The sequence below is a fragment of the Pyrus communis genome, chromosome 17 (genome assembly GCF_041283825.1).
Source record: "Pyrus communis isolate YQ-2024b chromosome 17, ASM4128382v1, whole genome shotgun sequence".
In the NCBI taxonomy this organism is placed as follows: Eukaryota; Viridiplantae; Streptophyta; class Magnoliopsida; order Rosales; family Rosaceae; genus Pyrus; species Pyrus communis.
In genome coordinates, this window is record NC_142581.1 from 27862140 (window position 1) to 27882220 (window position 20081).

Here is a 20081-nt window from a genome sequence, read left to right on the forward strand (position 1 = left end):
GGCGAACATTCTGCGAGCTGTCTGATGTGGAATAGCAAGGCAGCCAAGTTTTCTTATTTAGAGTTGTGCCATAAGGTAGTTTATATAATTATTTCCTGCATTACTATTTGTTTTTGGTTACATTGGAGGAAAATGAACCCTGAACTAGTCCGGAAATGTATTCCTGCAGCTGATTCCTGTCATCTGCTATCATGCCAAATTGCCAATATATGCTTATTATCTTGTTTTGTAGCTCTGAACAATACGATTCACTATTATCATACTGGATCCGATGCTCATATTTGTTGAAATATTTGGGCTTATTTATTAAAATGCCTCTTGGAACTCGATATAAATCTCATTCAGCTCTGCGCAACTGAAATTATAACACTTCTGTCCCCCTCCCGACCAACCCAATTGTCTCACTTTTTCCCTGTAATCAAAAGTCCGGTAACAAATCCGTTAGTTCCGGCGAGACGTTTAGTGGGTTGGTAAGGAGTGCAGTATAACAATTTCATACGTGAAAAGCACAAGAATAGTTTCTAACATAAAGAGATTTTCTTTGACAAGAAAAAACGTAACAGATATTTTTCTTGACAAAAAAAAAAAAAAAAAAAAAAAAAAAACGTAAAGATATTTTAATTTTAAAAATTATACTTTGTTTACGCCTTCTACTATAGTTTGAGTAGTGTGATATACATACAGAAATCAGACAACCTGAGTTTGATACATATAACGTTACACTAGGGCGAGTTTTATAACTGCGGGAGCCATACTTTAGGACATTATTCTATAATTATTACACTCATGAGATATTGGTGTCACAGTCACTTCTTCCGGCCTAAAGCCTCATAAATGCCTATAGTGCCTAAAGCCTTAGAAAAGCTCAGGAAGCCAAAAGAAACCTTTTTTTTTTTAAATTTTTTATCTTGCTCTTTTTTTCTTTTTCTTTTTTTAATTTTTAATTTTTTAATAAACGATATTATCTACACTTAAGGAGTTGGGGAGTGAGTTAAGCCTCATAATAGACCAATAATAATGTGATTCAAATTCGTTTTTGGCCATAATCGAATTAATTTCTTACATACAAGTAAAGAGAAATACCATTAAATCGTAGTACTAAATAGCTTTTTATATTGTCCTTCTAGTACTCAGATGTGTAGCCAAATTTTGCTTGATTGGAAATCGATAAGTCAAACTGATATTTTTGGTTTGGTTCTCAGTGTTCACACTATAACTCCCCATAATCGTAGCCCTGCAAATCCACCAAGGATCGCTTATAAGAGCAAGCCCAGCGTTGGGTTTGGCTCGGGGGACAGGGGAGAAAACAAGGGCCCGAGGGCCAGGGGATCAGCTCCAGCGTGAGCCAGCCCGACCTAAGGTGGAGGCCCGAGCTCCGGGCCCGTGGGGGATTGCTAGCCCGAGAGCTCGAGGTGGACGTGACGTCAGGCTGACGCCAGGCTGACGCCAGGGTGGCGTCAGCGCAATATTTAAATTTTTTTGTGTCAGGCGCGTGGGGGCGCGTTGCCGACACAAAAATCAGAAAAAAAAAAAAAAAAAAAAAAAAAAAAAAAAGGGCTGTCAGTTACCGTTGGGAAGCCACGTGGCTTCCCACGGTGCGTTAGATCTCAACGGTCACTTAATTTGGACCGTTCGATCTCAACGGTAAAAAAAAAAAAAGTCAGATTTAATATCCACCGTTCGATCTGAGATCAACGGTGGATATTAAAATGCTTTATAAATAAAAAAATAGTTTTAAAAATCTGAAAAGTTACCGTTGTGACACGTGGCACAATCTGGAGTGTTGGAATTCAAATTTTTTTATATCCAACGGCAAAGATTAAATAATTGAATAAAAATTTAAAAAAAAATTGTAAAAAATTAAAAAAAATTCAAAAAAAAATCTGAAAAAAATTGTAAAAAAAAAATTCTTTTTACTTTTCTATAAATACCTTCTCATTATCATCTACCTTACACAACAATTTCATATTTTCTCAACTACTTTCAATCACATTCCTTTCTTTGTCTCAAAGTTTGAATCCATTTTTTTTCAACAAAATGACCAATGGTGCAGGTACGAATTGGTTGCTTATTGAAGATGTTGCGTTGTGTACTAGCTGGGTTGAAGTTACTCATAGTTCGCTTACGGGTAATGAGATGCAGTTGCGAGAAATGTGGAGTCTTATTCATACCAATTTTCTTGAGAAAATTGGTGGGAAAAGACCAAAGAATCGATGTCCAGTAGTTGAAAATTACTTAGCCAATCGTTTAGTACGTGGAGAGACGCCTTAGCACAAGCTAGTAGTAATATTCGAAGTGGGGAAAATTACTCAGATCAGGTAACAATATATTATTTATTTGATACCCAAATTTACATTATAATTATTTGTTTGTATTATTTATTTGTTACCTACATAATTTATTATTTATTGTTTGTATTATTTATTTGTTACGTACAAAATTTATTATTTATTGTTTATATTATTTATTTGTTATCGTCATAATTTATTATTTATTGTTTGTATTATTTATTTGTTATTTATTATTTATTATTTGTATTATTTATTTGTTGCCTACATAATTTATTATTTATGGTTTGTATTATTTATTTGTTACCGACTTACATTATAATTATGTTGTTTGTATTATTTATTTGTTACTTATTTTCATTATAATTATTTATTTGTATTATTTATTTGTTACTTATTTTTATTGTGTAGGAACTTCAAGCACAAGCTTGGTACGCTGCCAAAATCAAAAGCAAAAATAAATCATTCAACCGGTGGGAATGTTGGAATATTGTCAAAGATTGTCCTAAATTTAGAGTTGTGTCAGTCGGTCCAGAAGTGCACATGAACAACACCCCTCTACACTCTACACCCGATCATGTTCATGAAGATGATGCAGAAGAAGTGCTCGAAACGCCCCTCCCTGAACAAGCGTCGGGTTCGACCCGTTATCCAATTAGGCCTCAAGGTAACAAGGCTTCAAAGAGAAAAGGGGGTGCTTCCAAGAATGATTATGCAAAGTTCATGGAAGAACTTACTCGCCAAGGTGAATTGACTTTGGCGAGGGAAATGGCGAAAGATGAGGCTGATAAGGCTAGAGAGGCAGCAAAAGCAGCAGCTGTTGAGAGAGAATTTTATGCTAATGAGAGAGAAAGAGAGCTACTTAGGCAAGAAAGGGAACATGTTAGAGAAGAAAGACGGGCTCAACAAGATCGTGAGATTATGAACATGTCTTTAGAAGGGAAGTCTCCAAATTCTAAATTTTTTTGGAAGTCAGAGAAAGCGGACGTGGTGCGAAGGAGGCGTGCAAGAGAAACGATAGCAAGCCAAGGTGGTTCTAGCACCGCAAGAGAACATCATCCTAGCACCACAAATTGGTTAAGTGATGATGAATAGAGTACTTTTTGTAATCGGAGCCCATAATTTTCCAATCACTTTGGGTTGTAATTTATTATTTATTGTTTGTATTATTTATGTTGTTTCCAATTTCTTGAATATTTATTCAAATTAATTTGGTAAGTTATTTATACTAAGAATTACCCTCTGCCTCCTTGCTTTCCTCACGACATGAAAATTATTAACAAACGCTCTGCCTCGTTGGTAAGTTATTAACAAACTATCTGCCTCCTTGCTTTATGCCAATTGTGATTTATTATTGTTTAAGCCCACTCTAATATTTTCTTTTATTGAAAAAAAAAAGTGATTTTCTACTTGTATAAAATAATTAAAAGTCCATGACCATCGTTCTAATTATCTTCTTTTTTACATAGATTAAAACCCACAAGAAATGTGACTCTGTTTTCTTCTTATAATACATAAACTAAGAATTACATAAACATAAACATAAAAAAATTACATATACTAAGAATTACATAAACGTAAACATAAAAAAATTACATAAACATACTAAGAATTACATAAACATAAACATAAAAAAATTACATAAACATACCAAATAATAAAACACACCAAATAAAATAACATAAACATACCAAATTCAAAAAAACACACTAAATGAACTTAATTATCTTCAGCTTGTTTCAATGCCCACTGGTGCTCTATCAAGTCAATTTGTCGGGCATTGTGCATGTCTGGCATTTGAAATGCAGTATATCGTTGAATGAGCCTTTCATTGTAACGTCCATCCCTTTGTAATGGCTCATGTTGCACGAGCTCATCGGTGGCGTCATGAGCACAATATATACGTGTTCTTGAATTGTTCATCGGGTCTGGCTCATATTCATCAACAGCTTCATAATCGTACTCATCTTCCACAATCATGTTGTGAAGAATGATGCACGTCATCATGATGGATCGAAGCGACTCTACATCAAACAATCTGGCAGCACCCCTGACGATCGCCCAGCGAGCTTGGAAGATACCGAAACAACGCTCCACATCCTTCCTGCACCCCTCTTGACAGCTTGCAAAGTGTTTTTCCTTTGCACTCCGCGGACGTGGCACTGTTTTGACAAATGTTGACCATCGCGGGTAAATGCCGTCAGCTAGGTAGTATGGCCCGTCGTACATACGTCCGTTGACCTCATACGTAACTTTTGGTGTCTTTCCTTGCAGGACATCGTTGAACACTGGGGATTGGACAAGGACGTTGATGTCATTTTGAGCTCCCGAGACCCCGAAAAAGGCGTGCCAAATCCATGTATCAAAAGATGCCACCGCCTCCAGAATGATACTTTTTGCTCTTTTTCTATCCCCGTAAGCGCCTTGCCATGCACTTGGACAATTTTTCCACGTCCAATGCATACAATCAATGCTTCCAATCATCCCAGGAAAGCCACGTATCTCCGCCTTCTTCAACAGCCGCTCCAAGTCCATGTGTGTAGGTTTGCGGAGGTACTCAGCGGTGTAGATAGATTCGATTGCTCCGCAAAACCTCATCAGGGACTCAAGAATGGTTGATTTCCCCATCCTCGTTATCTCATCCACTTGGTCTGCAGATGCTCCATATGCAAGCATCCGCAAGGCAACATTAATTTTTTGCTCAGACAGTAGACCCAAAGCACCAAAAGCATCTTTTTTTTTTTGCACAAAATAAGAATCATGGTTGCAAACAGCAATCATGATTTTGTTGAACAAATGTCGTTCCATTCTAAAACGACGTCTAAAGTACGTATCAGGGAATGCACTATTAGGAACAAAATAATCATCCAAGAGTTCCATACCTCGTCGTTGCCTACTTTTATCAAGGTTTCTGGAACGGCTGGGCCTGCAAATCTGAGCCACAGCTTGGGTGACTCGACGGGAATGTGAGGCTCTGCCCTTTCTTACTTCGTCATCTCTCATTTGACGCTCCTCATCCTCTTCCCTCTCATTTCTTACCCCCTGGTGATTGAACATTGCTTCTGATTCGTTAAACAATTCTTCCTCTTCCTGATTGAATTCCCACATCATCCTTGAGGAAGAAGAAGACATTGTAAGAAAGAAACAGAAACTATGAATAATGATACAGATTTTTAACACATATATCTCACCATTTGTATAGTGATACTTGGTGTACCAACTTGTATACTGGTCACACTGAAAAATCTCTCATGTAATGCGCGTGTGAGCTTTTGTTTTTGTTTTTTTTTATTTTTTTATTATCATGTGAAACTTTTATCATTTTCATTAAAGTTTAAGTCATTTTTATTAAAATTTAAGTTATCTTTATTAAATAAAGTTAGTAGATAATTTTTTGTTAATAAAAGTTTAGAGAAGCTCTTTTGATTAATTTTTTCTTATTTTAATTCAATTTTACATGGTTATCAAATACTTGAATTATCATCTTCAACTCCGTCCTACTCGGTATGGTACTCGCAGAATTTTAACGGTTAAATTGCCATCCGTACATTCTAATCTTCTACAACAAATTGTATTGGAATCAAAATTGAAGTAGTAGAAGTCATAGATGGGATTTGGATCCTCTCTGGATCCCCTCCCTGGGGATCCCGGGGATCAAGAGACAAGGACCGTTCATTAAAGATCATGCGGCCATAATAAATGTTTTTTTACGCAAAACGAGATTACTTTAATTTTAAAAATATAAAAAGCATTTAATTATGGCCGCACAATCTTTGATGAACAGTCCTTGTGCCTTGATCCCCAGGGAGAGGATCCGGAGAGGATCCAAATCCTCATAGATGTACTCATGTAGTTGATACTAGGGATTAGAAATTTGTGTTTTAAAAGGCTTGGCAGCTCAAAACATGAAAAAGATCCAAGTTATTTAAACTTGAAAGTATTTGAAAAATGAGCTAAACCAAAACACATCCTCGTAGATATGTGAGACCGAATTCATTTGAGAGGATACACACACACACACACTCACTCTCTCTCTCTCGGTACAAGATAAATTATCTTGTAATCAAAGACACCATGTGACAACCACCATGTGGTTGCCTAGTAGTTCGAAACGAATTTTAGGCCTATATTTTATGACGCGTTGTGAGTTTGATTCCTACACTCATGAATCACATAAAAGTGGTCAGAGAAAGTTGAAATGCATCCTTAAGTTTTTTCGGCCCCCAAAATAATGAATTGCAGTGAAAAAGTCATCAACTGATCATTTTTTTATGGGATAACTTGATATAGATCCAATTTTGTGAGCCATTAGTAGAATTAGTCCACTTCATTGAAATAGGTCCAATAATTGAGATTCCATGTATGTTTATTTATGATTTGTACCATATTAACCCCTTAGGCTTACGAATTGTAGTAAATACACAAAATTTCTTAATTATGAGATAATTTGTGGTTTAACTAATCCCTTAATTGTAGGATTAGTTATAGCCATATAATCACCTCAACCCCCGGTCAGTTTCATCTCTCCTTTTTTCCTTCTTCCAAACAATTCCCTCTATCAATCCTCCTCTTTTTTGTCTCTTCTTTTCATGGGTGATATTTTTGCGTTCTTCCCTCCAAATTCGTTCCTTTAATGGAGGTATATTATATCATATTTTTATTTTTATGTTCCGCCATGTAGGTTCCCAACATTTTTCTTCCAATACAATAGGTAGTTTATTTTTGTTTTGCGGGTAGATTATATCTGCTTTGTAGGTATAAAACATTTTCTTCCTATACAATAGGTAGGTAGTTACTAGATTATATCGGTCTTGTTTTCTTCATAAATAGTAGGTAGTTACTAGATAATATTTTAGTTTGAGTATTTAAATATTCAAAATTTAAAAACTGAATAAATGATAAAAAATTAAAGAATTTAAATATTTTTATATGAAGGAGCAAAATTGATATCAAAATATGTAATTGGATAACTGGACTTGATCCCAAAAACTATCTAAGTTTTTGGACCTAGATCCAAAAGCTTATTAAATAAAAAAAGATATCATGCGACAAACATTTATTAAATTGATAATGTACATTATAAATACATGACAAACATCCGTTATACGAATGACACCAGTAAAACTATTTCACAGTTGCAGAAAAAGTTTCTATCGTCCTGTTCATACACAATTTGCATTTGTTGATCTTTAGAACGTGGATATAACCAAAACGAAACCCAGTGTATATTCCGTATTGTACACGTCCTTCGAAACTGTCGATCGTTGAAATTTAGCTTGACGTACACTCGCACGTAATCCCCAGAAGAGACGTGTATGCATGGGCGCCAGACACACACTCGCAGAAAGTAAATTTCATCGTGTGGTGGGTGAATAGCCATAACAGGGCTTTGGTTGTGTCCTAATCACGGGCTAAGAGACATGAGCTAACCCCCATTAACCACCAAACACTGATATACCTAATTTTCATCCCAAAGTCTTCCTTTGTTGTCCCCCTTCACCCCCCACCCCCCTCCCACCCGCCGCCCCGGCCCCGGGCCCCCCACCCTCTCTCCCCATAACACAGTTTCTACCTCATTTGTGCCTTTTGATATTTTGTTATGAGATTAATTTCTAGTTGTAGTCAACTGTTACGGCATAAATTGTCGTGCATGTTTTCCTGTTCTAAAAGAATATTTGGTTCGAGCCATGGTTTGAGTCTTTTTAGTTATAAACATCATAATCGGAACCAGTCATTATCTTTGTTATTATCTAAATGCCATCTCTAAAAAAATTCATTTAATTAGGTGATTGCTCAACCATTGTATTTCTAAGAGGGAGCATAATTTATATATATGCAAAATTTGTATAATCATGCAAAAGAATGCATCAATAATCTTCACATATATAGTTTATGCAATTTTTGAAAGGGGATTGCTGGAAGGACAGTGCATGAATTAGCCTTTTTTTACCGCCATTGCATGAAGCATGGAAAGTAAAGAAAAATGCCAACTACGAAGGAACAAAATATACAGAGTGATGGGGGATGGCCTCTACTGCGTCTTGGTAGTGTCCTCCCTAAAGTCTTGGAAACACTGTCATTTGTAGAAACACACACATACATGAAACACTTTAATTTTGATGTATCTCACATATAATAATAAAGTTCACTTCTATTGTAAATTGTATATGCAATATGATCATTTATGTTTAAATAACATTTTAACTAGCAATTTTTCTAATGTTATTTATTCATATCATTTCTATACCCACCACGGGATGGTCTTGTGGTTGGGAACGAATTTCAAGTCTGTATTCCACAAGGCAAGTCTTTGGTTCGATTCCTAGAGCGTGTGAAACACACAATGAAGGCTAGAGGGAGACTGAAATGCATCTGTGAGTCTTCTCCACCCCCAGAAGTGTTGATTGCGGTGGCGAAGCGACAAGTCGGTCCCTTTTAAAAAAAAATTTAAAAAATTCATATCATTGCTATATAGTATAGTGACGAAATGAATTATTAATTGCGTATTTACTCTTGAATTAATCTCTCTTTTACATTTATACTTTCAACCTGGCTAGGTAGCTTATGTATAGCACACATGTTCATGTACAAGCCATTGAAAGTCAAATTCACGTGGCAAGTAGCAACCCCCGCGATGGCGAACCCAAGGGCATCAAGTCATGCTAAATGCATGTATATATATATAGAGCTTGAGTCCTCACTGAAATGCCAAAAACCAAAACATAGATTTGTGCAATTCTCATATATATATACTTATAATTTGCACGTTTTCGAGTGTGTCAATATATATTCTTGTCTAGCTCTTTGTTGTACAAGAAAATGGTTGTCAAAGTATATGGTCCAGTAATGGCAGCCTGCCCCCAGAGGGTGATGGTTTGCCTTTTGGAGAAAGGAGTGAACTTTGAAATTGTAGATGTTGATCTTGAGGCAGGAGAGCACAAGCGACCCGAGTTTCTCACCCGTCAGGTAGTTCTTCGATTCACAATTTGAAAACATAAAGTGCGCATGTAACATACATGATAGTTAAATGTAATTCTAAATCAAGCGTCAACAAAATTCTGTAAACTTATGGGCTAAGACAAAGCCCTTAAAAGGAGGTGGAGATGGAATATGGCTGTTAATATTGAACCTGTAATATATATTGATAGATGTTTAATTGTTTTGCAGCCGTTTGGGCAAGTTCCAGTTGTAGAAGATGGTGACTTAAGGCTCTTTGGTGAGAACCATATATACACATACATATATATACATATATATATACATATATATATATATATATATATATAATGTATTTCATGGTCTATTCACAAAATTTCGTGTTTATAATTGGAACCTTTTATATTATAAATCCCTTTGTAAAAATTATCCCTCCAAAGAAATAAATTAAAAATAAGATTGTTTAGTCAACTAATTGTAGTAAATAGATAAACGGTTCAGAATACTTTTACCGAATCCATCTATCTTTTATACAGTAAATTATCTTTGTTTGAATTGACTTTTTGTATAAATAGATTACATAATTATTTATAATATGAACGATTCTGATCATTATTAGCACAAAATTTTGAAGAAAAAAAAAAACCAACAACGTATTTCAAGGAGAATTTCCTCCTCAATCCCTGAGGAGCCAAGTCTTTGTCATATATAAAATATACACACACGCATGTTCCTACGTACATGTTCTTTTATGGTCTGAGCCTTTGTATCTTTTCTCCTTCCAGAATCTAGGGCCATCATAAGGTACTACGCCGCCAAGTATGCAGGCCGTGGTCCCAACCTATTGGGAACAACTCTGGAGGAGAAGGCAGTTGTCGACCAGTGGCTGGAAGTGGAAGGCCACAACTTCAACGACCTGGTTTACACTCTGGTGCTCCAGCTTCTTGTCCTGCCACGGATGGGTCAACGTGGCGACGTTGCATTAATCAATGCATGTGAGGAGAAGCTGGAAAAGGTGTTTGATGTTTATGAGGAAAGATTGTCAAAAAGCAAATATCTTGCTGGAGAAACTTTCACTCTGGCTGATCTGAGCCATCTTCCTGGGATTAGGTATCTGATTGATGAAGCTAAACTGGGGCATTTGGTGACTGAGAGGAAGAAAGTGAATGCATGGTGGGAGGACATATCCAACAGGCCTTCTTGGAAGAAACTAATGCAGCTTGCTAGTGACTACTAGATAGTCATACCTACTTTGTGCTCCATATAAGATATAGTTCCGCACATCTTTTTTCTCTCATGCATGCACACTTTGGGTTATTTTTAGGCTTAATAAGTCTGATGATGAGAATCAAGGGACAAATATAAACATGGGTGTGGATACATAAAATAAAAAAGAGGTGTGCGGAAAGATTCTCATAATATATATGTGACCTAGAAGAAAGATTTGAGAGGAGAAGAAAAATAATACCTAAGAAATCCTAGGTTGTGTGAGAAAATTGCAAGAAAAAAGACAATAATAATATTATTCGTATCGTATTTATTATAGCGATGACTATTGCTTCTATTTAAAAGAAAGAGAGATCATTTTAAGAAAAAAAGTTGGATTGATTTACATTTCCCCCCTATATATGTAATATGTATGTGTGCTGTGTGACAAATTAGTTGTGTCAATAAAAAGAATAAATGGTTTTCTTCATTTACCCCTAAGGAATGCTTTGCTTTTATCAAAAAGATATATAAACCGCAATTTGGAAACATATACATATAAACTGTAGTTTGGGAATACCATCATTGAAAAAAAACTAGTAAACCATGCATGCAAAAGATGATGCATGGAACGATATCCTAATATCGTAAATTTATCGGCACTTATATTTGCTTCTTTGTAAATATATATGATGAAATGTGATTACGAGAACTTGTCGTGCCAAATGCCAAATGCCTTAAGAAACTAACTAAATACGTCGTGGGACCAAAGCTTTGACAAAAATTATTTTCAATGTATATATTACAATTAGAAAATTAAAATGTCCCAATATATAGAAGTCTTGGAGAGCTGAATAATTCCTCAACTACTGTTAAAAAAAGCAAGCGATATAGGAGAGCCACCTGCACGTTCTCCGTTTGCTTCCACACATTTTAGTGTGTTGAAGAATGGTGGATGGTGGATAGTGGATACAAATCGGAAACTGTATCAAGTACGTATTACCCCCCACACACACACTTCAGCTGACACTCACTTACCCTACATAGCTTAGCTAGCCTGTGCATTGTCTGGACTCTGTAGATGGATCAAAATCTTGAGCAATATTATATGATTAACCTATTTCAGGTAACTAGATAGTGCAATGGTGCTTTTAATCATATATCAGCGAGCAGAGGCGGTTTTGGGGAGCGAAATGTGCAATTGCGTCCCAAATTTGAAGGGGCCTAAAAAAAAGAAATTTTATCAAAAATTTATTTGTGATAATGCTATATATTAAAAAAAAAAATTGTTTTTGCTAGCACTTTTAAATCTCATTGTGCATTTCTTATAAGTGCTGATTTTTTTTCTTTCAAACTATAAATATTTAGAGTGCACAATGAGCTATTTGGAGTACCAATACCAACTTCCTAAAAAACGATTGGTTTTTCAATTTTATTATATAATAATGCTAAATTTTCAAGTAAAACTTCAAGCGTTTTTGAGGTTTTTTTTCTTCTTGTTTGGTTGTTTAAGATTGAACTACTTTTGATTATTTAGTGAAGGTTATATGTTTGTTGCTTTTTTTTACTTATTATTTAATGATATTAGTAAACGTACAATCAGTGAGTCTTAAAGTTTGTTTTGATTAAGTTATTATTTTCTAACATTAATGCATTGTCCTACGTTTTTTTCAGAAAACATCTTAAGACGGGTCCTTTTATAAATTTTGCACAAGACTCTTGAAATGACAGCCGTGCCAGTTAGGGATGTATTAAATTGAAGGCCCTTTCGCTTATAAGATTAAACACGACAATTCCAAACACCATTACCAGAAACCCAAATCAACAAAAGCACATGAACACGCGCAGCAATTCTTGGATAGTCCAGTTATTTAAACAAACGTAATCCAATAAATGGCCGAGAAGTACATCCACCTCATTTATGCCAATGGGGTTTCAATTCGAAACCCTAACTGTTACTTGTTACTCAATCAAGCGAATGCGGGCATCCAAGATACACTTAAGGATCGAATCCACGTTCAGACACAACGAACCACGAACCCCATTTCTTGGTTTTCAGGAGCTGATGGGCTTCACCGTCTTTCCCATGGTGTCGTGGCGTCGTACACACTCAACCTTTGTTTTGTTTGCCTTTTCGTTCTCGCAGGGTCTCTTTTTCCTTCGAATTTTGTTATCAGTTGTCCGCTTGCATTGGACCTGGGTTGCTGAATCGGACTGGTTCGAACTGGTTCAGTCCGCGGTTTCTACTTTTAAATGCCTTTTTTGAGGACAAAGATTATGTTAATGGAAAATTTATTCGAATATGAGACGGTTATGGGGGAGTGTAAACGGATATGAGGCGGGTGGGTTTTTTTTTTTTTTTTTTTTTTTTTTTTAAATCCGAGTCAGGTGTGGAGTAGTGATGGTACTACCATACCTCAATCCGAACCCGATCCGATTTAAGGTCCTACGCTATAATATGGAATAATAAACATTCAACGGATTTGAAGTTTTTTATTTTTTATTTTTATTTTTTTTTATCTTTATTTTTTAACAAACAATATTATCTATACTAAAAAATGGAAGAATAGACTAATTAAGTCTTGCAACGGATTAATTAATAATATTGTTCATATTCGCTACGAGAATCAAATATAAGAACTCATATGTTTGGAATTTTGGCAGGGAAGAAAAGAAGAAAAATATCAAAACTAAGAGGTCAAAATTTTTTCTCACCTCTGACTTCCGAATTTTTTTCTTCTTCTTTTGGTTCATAAGACGTTAAAGAAAATCTGAAGGGGAAAATAATGAAACATCCACAACTAGTTATGTGCACAGTTCAACCGTATAGTACTTATTGCTTGAGTGTTGGGAGAATCACTTTCTTTGTTCCATGTAAGCGGAAGCGAGAATAGTCTGTAATGTGACATATGGGTTGCATAAGCAGATACTTGGACAATGGAGCGCACTATTGGTCTTCCACAACAAGTATCTGTATCATGGCTGTTGGGGTTGACAACAAATGACATAGTTCATATACTTGGGAGCACTGTAAATTTCGAGCTGCCAACTTTTCTTTTTATGATCCTTCATCAAAGGAAGCTTTGAATACTGAAATCCATATGTGGTAAAGTAATCACTATATCGATGCTCATATTGAGAACCTAATTTCACTCGACTGAATTTCTACTTCTGAGTTCTGTGTTATACAAGTTTTTTGGAAGAATGTCTTCAACACGTATCTAGTAGAATCTGTTTTTAGTGTTACAGAATCAACCACGACAGTTACAAGTTTGATCGAATTGGATATACATTGGTGGATGATTAAGAGTTTGATTTGAGGACTGAGATATCTCTTGTATTTGATACCTTTGACAATTTGCTCCATTCTTTAATTAAGATTTCTAAGTAGAAAGTTTCTAGTGTTGTTAGCAATGTAAACCAATGGTAAGTTACATGTGCGTGCTTATTCTTTTCAATTTTTACAAATATTTGTTTGGTTGTTAATTTATTTTTAGTTACTAGCTAGTCGCTATGTAGGTTGCTATTTTTAAATATTCATTTGAATTCAAGTCTAATCTTCTACAAAGAGTAATACATAGACCAAGTTTTTAGAGCAAATTTACAAATCATATGACGTGTCATCAAAATATTTAATTTAGTGCCCATTCATTACTTATACATATTAATTAAAGACTTGAAAAAACATCATTATTTTTTTAGTCTCATATTGACAAGGTTAGTAAATAAGAAAAAACACCTCACGATTTATACAAAAACACTTTAAAAATTCAGATGAAAAACAAAACTCATCGTCTCTCTACATGTAAGCCCAGAGTTTTTTAGTTTCCTTCTCTGGATACAAAATAAATTAGTCTTTCTGTGTTTCTAAATTATTGAGTTTGAACTGTTTTTCTAATAATTTTATCAATGTCTTATGTGTAAAAATAAATAATTTTCTTATATGAAGTTAAGGCACATTTTTTGGCGTCACTTGGGCCTCAAAATTCTATGGACCAGCCCTGCTGAGTGTAACACAAGGTACAACTGCAAGACAAACGATGACCACCACGGTATTGTCTATCTACTTGTAAGCCCGGAGTTTTTTGGCTTCCTTCTCTCAATACAAAATAAATTATTCTTTCTGTATTTCTAAATTATTGAGTTTGAATTGCTTTTCTAAGCATAATGTTATCGATGTCTTACGTGTGAAAATAAATAATTTTCTTATATGAAATTAAGGCACATTTTTTAGCAGCGCCCCAAACCTCAAAAATCTATGGACCGACCCTACACTTGATGTATTGGGACACATTAATTTTTTTTTTCTAATAAAATACCAACAATAAAAGGGTCAATAATGTGTGCATGGGTAAATGGGAAACTTGCTTAGCAATTTAAATTAGGGCCGGGCCCGGGCCGGGCCGGGCCCAATTTTGAAGGGACCGGACCTAGGTTCAAAAGGAACGGGACGGGCCGGGCCGGGCCGGGGATTACATTTTCTAATATAAGAACCGGACATTACCCGGCCCGGTTGAAACGGGCCGGTTCGAGCCGGGTCCACGGGTCCTTTTTTTTTTGGTTGTTTGAAAAAAAAAAAAAAAAAGTTTGTACGGATTGCAGATTGCAATCTGCACAAAACTACACAGAAAACTGCATAGTTTGCAATCTGCACAAAACTGCACAGTTTGCAATCTGCACAAAACTGCACAGATTGCAAACTGCCCAAAATTGCACAGATTGCAAAACTGCACAGATTGCAATTGCAGAAAGTCACATACTGCATTTATGCAGATTTTGCACAAATTCACCATTATTCACATCCAATCTAAATACAAAGTCCAACATCCAAGTTCATAGATTAACAATACATCCAAAATAATAATATTACATATTCCAACATCTAAAAATCAAATCAACATACAAAATATCCGAAAATCCAAGACATCCAAATTCCAAGAATCAAATAATCCAAAACAACATAAACATGACATCCGCAATAAATTTCAAATTAACATCTAAAACCACATCCAAGTTCCAACGCCCAAGTTCCAACAACAATCTTCATTGAATCTGTAAGCAAAAATAGAATATAAACATGACATTTTTAACGTCCAACATAATGAAGCGTCAGGCTTCAGTTTTTCAGCTGGTCAAAAGAACCTTGAAAAGAAATTTGAGTTTGAGTTTCTTTTTTGACTACTACTACTACCACGGTACCACTACCACCACCCTAAAATCTAAGGAATATAATGAAGAAAAGGCCTACAAATTAAAGGCAGGAAGCTTTAAAGCATTTTTAAAGTGTTTAAGTTTGGAAATATCTCAATAATTCATTGTCAACTATTTCATGTTACATTCATGTACCCATAAAAGTGTTTAGGCTTCTTTCGTGAAGGTTCATTATTGGGCGATGTGCTGCTCTATTAGCACTGTAATGCAATTATTAGAAATAGCTACTACCTAGTGGGTTTTGAAATACAGTATAAGAGACGGAAGTAAAAAAAAGGATGTGTACTTGGAAGTAAAACAAAATACCCTAATCAGAGGTTGCAAGAATAAATGAACATCTGTAAGAGATGGAAGTTCATGAATTAAATTATCAATGAGATTTATATAAAGATAAGTTGCTTCCCAGGAATTAGAAATAATCCACATATATGGTGAGAGCAAAGTTGCGCTTTTATGTAACACCAAAATGCACAGAGGGTAGGGAAAAGGGCACCAACCGTAAGGGTAGATTAAGTAAAGTAAATCAACTTTCATGAAAGATAAACTGATACTCAGCCAAATTTTTCAAAGTGGTGATCATTGGCAAGGTTCTATTGCAACTAGTATGCTACTGAAAACCCATTCAATGAGAAAACCTAGAACAATAGGTACAAAATTGGCTTACGGATAAATTTGTTTTTCATTTGAAGAGATAATATACACACAAGTGTGTGGAAGTCACTACTATTGGATTTGATTTTTCTATTATGGTCACACTATACATGGTTCTAAAGTAGACCCAAATGATTAACTCATTAAAGGGTTATTGGTCATAGAAATTGACATGTGAGAGTGAGAGTCAGATGGAGATGATACCTGACAGTCAGATCAGTGTGTATTCCAACAAGAAGAAAATCCCCAAGCTCTCGTGCTTTCCTTAAGATCTATATGAAAAAGATGGCCATGTAACCAAAAGGTAAGTTTTTTTTATCCCTTAATAGCTTATCAAATCTACAGAAAAATTTGGAAAACAAAGGAAAAACAGACAAGAAGACCGTAATAGCATGAATATAATCAATCAAAAAGCTTATGCAATCATATCGCAGCAGTCCATAATCATATAATCAATCAAAAAGCTTATGCAATCATAGCCCCAAAAACCCTAAATTCCCAAATAAAAAACCCACGTAATTCCTAAATCAATTGAAAAGCTTATGCAAAAATCCTAAATTCCTAAATCAGAAACCCTAATTCATAAATTACCTAGGAATTTGCAGGATGATGGTAGTGTTCTCGACGGCGAGGTTGGTGTGGACCGTGTCGTGGTGGTCGGAACTCGCGATTGGGAGGATTGAAGGAGAGTCAGGACTCAAGAAACGATCCTGCGATGGTGATGGTGGCTACCCGATGTAATGTCGACAGTCACTGACTCACTATGAGTCTCAGGGAGTCGAGACGAGAGAGGAGAGGAGATTTGGGGAGTGGGGTGTCAAGTCGACTGTGGGAGTCTGGCAGGCAGAGACAGAGTGAGTCTGAGAAACGAATAAGGGGAAAGGTGGAAACGGATCAGATTAAATCAAAATCAACCGATTTTTGGAAGGTGGAAACGGTTCGGGTCGGGGACCCATTTCCTCAGCAATTAGGACCCGTCCCGCCCCGCAAATGATATGGACCCGACCCGCCCCGCCCCGTTTCAGAATTTTAAAAACAGGACCCGCCCCGTACCCGCCCCGAATCGCTTGGACCCGCCCCTAAACGCGGGTCCAGGCCCCGTTTGCCCAGCCCTAATTTAAATCTTACAAGGAACGCTGCGACACCATTTTAAAGCTTGGAAGGGAATACATGAAACACAGACCTAAAAAGTAAAGAAGGATTTGGATCCCATCCATATCTAAATTATGGAGATCATAAGAATCCTTACATTTTAACCATTTATCGTGCATTATGCGATCATAAATCTTTTGACTTTTTTTTATGTAAAATTAAACACAAATAGTATCTGACGAAAGCTGATCGTACAATGTATGATGAACGGTTAGGATGTGGGAATCCCTATGATTCCCACAAAGTGAATCCGAAGATAATCCTCTTCCAAGAAAGAAAAGCAATTACGAGTGGAATTACTTCCCATGCAATTCATGCGATTCGAGTTTGAAATTCTTATGATTTTAAAAAATGTTAAATTTTAAAATTTTCACATGCTGGGAATTTCTTCATAGCATGAAATGAATATTTGAATAATAGATTCATGGGAATTTCTCTTGAAAAATAATACGTGAACACTTTAAAACAAAAATAAAACATAGTCCGTACTCTGACAAGAACCACTGATGTATGGTGGTACATGATGCTGTCACATCAGTCCCATACTCAACGGTCAAGATTAAAAGGTACGAATCCCTGGACGGCCCAGATCGGGGGTTTCCCATAACACTCCTTCCCTTTCCCCTCTCTCCTCAGTTCGGCACTGTGAGTTTCCACTTTCAAAGCAAAATCTTCTTCTCTCCTTCTCTCTCTACTTTTCTCTCTCTTTGGCTTTTGGGGTTTCAATCGAATGGACAGTGATAGACCAAAAAAGCAGAAAAATGCTTTGAGTGGCAACAATCAGCTTTGAGCTTCTGCTTCTTCTGCTACCATGGCGATCTTTTAGAGGAGAGCGTGATGCTTCCATGGATGGAGGGGAGGGGTTTCCAGTTTCCTCCATTTGTGGCTTCAAATTGTACAAAAGGATGGTAATTTTGTGGAGAATGATGGACAATTTGGATAACTTGACCAAGGGTACATGCCATAGACGATGCACAATGAGCATACATATAACAATGCAAGACATAAAACATATTCATTGTATAAAAAATAAAAATCAGAAAAAAAGGCAGAGAGACCGGAAAATTTGGTAATTTCAAGCATGATGTCTTGGGGTAAGTCGTCCATGACCAGTGCCCGGTCTTGGTGGCCTCCGTGTGAAAAGTGCCATTGGTGGCCTCAATGCGAAATTGTAAAATTTGTCATCGGTGCCTTATTGGGTTTCTTTGTTTTCTTTCGTGTTTTTGATAAAATATGTTGATTTGAACAAACTCATAACAACTCAACCAGGTTCAACAAACAAATATAAGAGAGCATACGTAATATGAAATCTCAGAAAACTACCTCAAGAAGTCTAATTTATACAATTCTTTCACACTTAAGCAGAGAAATATGATTAGATATCCATTAACAAGTAGATGTCAGGCAATTCCAATTGCCAGAATTAACCAGAAAGCCACCCCAACTAAAGTTCATGAAATGAAATACAATTCTTGTAGAATGATAAGCAGTATAGTTAATCATGTATCCAACAACAACAAGAAGTAAAAGTAAAGCATACCTCATTTGTGCAAGTACGTCAACCCGAAAATCATTAACAAATGCAGGAAATTCAAGATCATCAAATTCATGGCTGTATAGAAAGACCCAAGAATATACTTCTTAGCTTGGTGAACTGATGAGCTTCCCTCTGCGATCCCATGGTGGCTTCCTACACATTCGACCTTGGTTCGGCTATGGAGTTTTAGGGTCTCGTCTCCCCTTGATTTATGGTGTAAAAATCTCTTCAACGACGACGAGCTCTTCCTTAGAGCTGTCTGTAATTCTCTCCATGACTCCAACTCCATCAGATCCTTCACTTCCAACAAAGGTGCGCGCCCTCTGATTTCTTCCTCCGCTTCTGCAACCGTCTGATCAGGCGCTATCAGTTGCAACTCAAACCTAGAAGTAGCTTCTGTGAAAAGTGCTCAGCAGTGCCACCCAACTTATTGCTCCTATTCTTCTTTGCTTGATGTGGAATTCAAAACCCTTCACTGGTTGTGGCTTCTCCCTGAAATTCAAAGGGTGGTTTCGGACAGCAGGAGATTGTAGGATTCAAGTGTTGCTGGTTTAAATGCCATTGTTGTTCTTCTGCATAAGAATACAGGGCAAACAAACAGTGGATATGGTGAGAGAGAAATGCCTGATTGGGATAATGTGGACTGGGTTGGGGTGGGTGGAGGGTTGGGCTCGTGCTGAGATTAGGCCTGGGCTAAAAATTTAACATTTATAGAATGGTCCATTTCATCAATTTTATTTTTTATTTTTTATTTTTTTGGATGCACCATTTCATTAATTTTCAATTCAAGAGGTTATTGGCAAAAATAAACAAATACATAAATAAATTTAAAGAGGTTAGTGTTATGATTATATTTTACTAGCATATGGGCACACACAAAGTGTGAGAAAATTTTTTATTTTTGTTTTTGAAATAGGAGAGAGGAAGAGAGTGATAGAGAATGTGGGAGTGAGAAGTTTTTTTTTAATTTTTTTTATAAATTAGAGATATTTTAGGATTACATGTAGGTAAGGTTTTGAAAAAAAAAAAAAAAAGCAAAATTTGGTTATGTGAAATTACAATTCTACCACATATTTCTTATTTATGTTCTGTTTTAATTA

The 20081-nt window shown here is 36.0% G+C and overlaps 1 protein-coding gene and 1 long non-coding RNA gene across 2 annotated transcripts; one reads left to right on the forward strand and one right to left on the reverse strand.

Annotated features, from left to right (window-relative positions):
* The first annotated feature begins 8995 nt into the window (after nt 1-8995).
* GSTF12 (glutathione S-transferase phi 12) lies at nt 8996-10920 on the forward strand. Its single transcript, XM_068448594.2, has 3 exons — nt 8996-9254; nt 9456-9504; nt 10010-10920. Exons 1-3 carry the CDS (start codon nt 9108-9110, stop codon nt 10459-10461), a joined length of 648 nt encoding a protein of 215 aa, XP_068304695.2. The 5' UTR covers nt 8996-9107; the 3' UTR covers nt 10462-10920.
* Nucleotides 10921-15238: 4318 nt separating this feature from the next.
* On the reverse strand, nt 15239-19643 carry LOC148689758 (uncharacterized). The gene is made up of 3 exons (XR_015958636.1): nt 18985-19643; nt 16497-16564; nt 15239-15482 (listed from the first exon to the last, which is right to left on the reverse strand). It is a non-coding gene; the product is annotated as an uncharacterized LOC148689758 (long non-coding RNA).
* Nucleotides 19644-20081: the final 438 nt, after the last annotated feature.

Bases quoted from the DNA above. Each gene is read 5' to 3' on its own strand.
- GSTF12 (XM_068448594.2), top strand. From the start codon at position 9,108: ATGGTTGTCAAAGTATATGGTCCAGTAATGGCAGCCTGCCCCCAGAGG. The intron at 9,255-9,455 runs GTAGTTCTTCGA...ATTGTTTTGCAG, and splicing joins CCGAGTTTCTCACCCGTCAG to CCGTTTGGGCAAGTTCCAGT. The intron at 9,505-10,009 runs GTGAGAACCATA...TTCTCCTTCCAG, and splicing joins TGGTGACTTAAGGCTCTTTG to AATCTAGGGCCATCATAAGG.